This window comes from Sphaeroforma arctica, assembly GCF_001186125.1.
Source record: "Sphaeroforma arctica JP610 unplaced genomic scaffold supercont1.357, whole genome shotgun sequence".
Taxonomy (NCBI): Eukaryota; class Ichthyosporea; order Ichthyophonida; genus Sphaeroforma; species Sphaeroforma arctica.
This window is the reverse complement of record NW_014040201.1, coordinates 1-3,748: the sequence shown is the minus strand read 5'-3', so window position 1 is coordinate 3,748 and position 3,748 is coordinate 1. Positions and strand designations below refer to the sequence as shown.

At 43.5% G+C, this 3,748-nt stretch overlaps 1 protein-coding gene across 1 annotated transcript; it reads right to left on the bottom strand.

Moving 5' to 3' along the window:
• Positions 1–1,128: 1,128 nt before the first annotated feature.
• Positions 1,129–2,938, bottom strand: SARC_05538 (hypothetical protein; the record flags this gene model as incomplete). Its single annotated transcript, XM_014300584.1, has 2 exons — positions 1,129–2,184; positions 2,759–2,938. 2 exons carry the CDS (start codon positions 2,936–2,938, stop codon positions 1,129–1,131), a joined length of 1,236 nt encoding a protein of 411 aa, XP_014156059.1.
• Positions 2,939–3,748: the final 810 nt, after the last annotated feature.

The following is a 3,748-nucleotide window of genomic DNA, read 5'->3' as shown; positions in this document are numbered from 1 at the left end:
TATACATCATACATGCATAGTATTCATACATGCATACATACAAACATACATTATATACAAACATACATATACACGTGTATATATACATGCATATATATACTCCATACTTTGAAATGGACTAGAACGTTGTCTGCCTCGATACTTTTGTATGATTCTTGTGCTGTAATTGCTGAGTTGGTATTAGTTGCAATTGCTGAGTTTGATTCTGTTTCTTGAGCTGGGCCATGCTGTGCGACGCATGCGGCAGCAGCCCTACCGCCGAATAATGTTGATTATCCGGAGGATAGATTCTTATTGAATCCAGACGATGCATTTGGCTTACCGGCACCGCGACGAGTTCCACCAGAAGCTTTAAGCGTGCCGTCTGCTTTTCGCTTCCTTGATTTTGGTGTCATTGTATATAAAGTACAAGGTTGGGAGGCGGCTATAAAGGATTTAAATAACCAACGACGGAGGATACTTATAAAACTATAATAAAGTATTGATTCATTTTAAATATGACTACATAGCCTCCTACAATGACTGCTATAAAAATAATAAAATAGTTCTAACATAAAAATAGGGCACAGTACGAAGGAAGGCTACGCCTTTTAAAAGGCCCTGCCCTTTTCTTCCTTTCCCCTCCATTAATTAATCAAAAGTGCTCGCTTCGCTCGCTCCCGGCATAATCCAAAAATGAAAGTGGACAGTCAAGTAATATATATTGCATCTAAATGATTCAGTATTCCATGTTACATCCAAAGTAATTCTCGACTCCATCCAATAGCATTCAAAACAATTTCATTTTATATATTCAGAATTATGTTTCGCAAGCGTCGTTGTATATATGCTGCCCGTCATGTATATTAATGATATGTACAAGCTCTGGCAAACCATAATAACCCAACGACCATACCACATGATCAGCGTGTACATATGCGACGATAGTCTTGTGCGTGCTGATATTTCCAAAGCACAAATGATCATTTCTAAAGCTGGCGGATAGCAGTCGCGCAGACACTTAGTTATCAGTGTTGAAAATCGGTTTTAATCTATCGTTTACACCGCACACTGCAGAATTACTACACTCACGCAGCATTTCCACCATCAGAGGCACGGATGGAGACCTTTAACATTCTCAAACGTACCCTACGTACCAGAACCACTGTTAGCAGCTAATTCATGCTCAGCATCGTCGCTGTGTTTATATATTTGCTGAGCTTCTGCCACTGTATTTTCCACAGTTGTGTCTCGACTGTATCGGATTCCACTCTCATCTGCAAATACCAGAACGACACCGTCTTTGCTCATGCCCAGATTTGCTGCATCTGACATCCTTACACCGAAACTGGCATGTTTTCGCCGTCCGGTTCCCACCTGGGCGTCCCCTTGCGTTGAAGCGTGCCGCAGCACATTGGCCTTCTTTGTTTTGCCCGCACCATTTTCCCTCGCGGCCTCGGCGTCAGCATTCTCACTAAACCAGTCGTTCACATCGAAGTTGATAGACACCATAGTAGTCGTGTCCGAGAAGTCGGCGCAACTGTGTCTGCGACTGTTGCTCCGCCTTCTGCCCGAATCGCCGATTATATCATCACCCTCCGTCGCTGCGCTGCTGCAGTTGTTTAGATACTGCTTACTCAAAGGCTGACTCATCTGTTTATGCATCCTTATTTTTGCGGGCGAGGCCTCGTCATCATTGCCAGCACACAAAGATTTCTCACCATCACCTATGAGTACCTCATCTGATTCGGACAAACTCCTTTCGTCTGTTGGCAGAACTGGAGCATTCTGAAGTGGAGCTGTGTCGCCTTCCAAAGCCCTTCTCTCCTCAAGTCCTGATAACATTACACCAGCGTCCACTGCATCCCCTTCAATGGCTGCCTGGGCATCTCCATCCCCTTCCGTCTCGCTTAAAAGTCCACGTGGGTGGTCAGCGCTTTCTACCGTTGTGCCCTCCGACCCTGACTTGATCTCGAGAGAGCGCGTCAAGTCTTCATGTCCAATGCTTGCACTATCGCTCTCAATCACATCCTCCAGACCACTCGCACTGTTTGCGTTGGTTTCGTTGCAGGCGGCACTCTTGACGCCTGCTGAGGTGGATAGGCCTACGGGAGTTCCTAAGCGGAAACTGCTTACCGCAGCCAACCGATGATGTACTTCCTCTGCCGATTCGCCGGACCTTTCAGCAACCCAGCTGTACAGAGTCTGCACGATGCAGATAGTAGGAACTGCGAATCAATACACGTGTTGAAATCATAACGATAAATATGTCTAAGCTTCACTTCACTTAAAAAAAAAGCCGGTGGAGACACACTGATATAGAAAATGCAACTACCAATAGTGATATCATTCAAGGAAGCGTGCAATAGAAATACTCGCGATATATAACTTCACACCTCGTCGTGGTCATACGAGGTGATAACTTCTAGCCTGTAGATAGCCATGAAGTGGTGTGAAAGATGTTTTCACGCATTGTGAACTAGAGCAGTATACAAAGTATGGAGTACCGCTTGAAGACATCGCAGTAAAAGTTATGAACCTATTCCCACCGTGACTGTATGCATATCTGGGAGATTACAATATCGAATGAAAACGAGGTGATGACTGACATCGTGTGGCCAGATAAGAACATAACATATGCGTATAGAAACGTAGGAAATAAGCCGGTTTGGTGATTCGGATATGCTCTAACCATGCTCTTATTCTGTTGAAGGACGGTATTCTGACATGCAACAAGTCAGCAATATTCACATGACGACGCGTGGACAACAAAACATACATTCATAACGTGTTGTCGGATAAGCTGACTACATGCATGGAGATCGTGTCTGCCGCCATCGATGTACTGTAATTGCTTGTCGACTGACTTGGCGTTTTGATATATGAACATGGCGTTGTCCGACAAAACGACGTCATTCTCGTTCCTATTAGAGGGTGAGGTTGAAATATTTTGCGACATTAGGTGATAATTTTAGAAAGAGCAATCCGCACAATGTACTACAAACACGTACTTTCTTGATAGTACTGCTCGTTTATGATATCCGATGTGAATCATAGTCAATTTGGTTATTTTGAAGAAAAAAATGGCTACTTCGACTGGAAGATTCTCTCTCGCATACAGGGCGAAGTGTTCACTTTACACTGTTACCTTCCTTCCCACGGTATCTTAGGGTTTAACCCAACTTTAAACTCGTGTACATAGAAAGCGTCAATGATCTGAAAAATACGTCCTCGGTGTACAACAACTGCAACTCATCTATTTGCGTATTCGGCAACGTTATGCATAGAACACACTTCCGTGTTGAGATGCACCTACTCATAAGATCATTCTACGAGTACTGATATCAAACTATACAGATACAAGATGTTTCATATGACGACAACTCGCCTTAGCTTTGAAGTAGGTTAAAGATGCAACCTATGTCACCTCCACAAGTTGAACACCAGGATAACAGTACAGCATGCCCTTTGAATATATCTGAGAATGCAACGGTAGGAAAATGTATTTTCAACATACCCTTGCATTGTGATGAATGGAGTTTCCAACTCCGCCAGATTCGAACAATTCTCATCCATTGCCTATGAACACAAGTCAGATCACAGATGAGTTCTCGTCATGTGGTTGCGGGAATATGACAGCAAAGCCAACAATACCCATGTATTTCTCAGTACTCAACACAGTTCTACTTCCAAACACATACTAGCACAGCAGTGCACAGCAGTGCAGCTTGTTCGTCTATTCATGTGTGTATTTGGTTTCTTACGATTA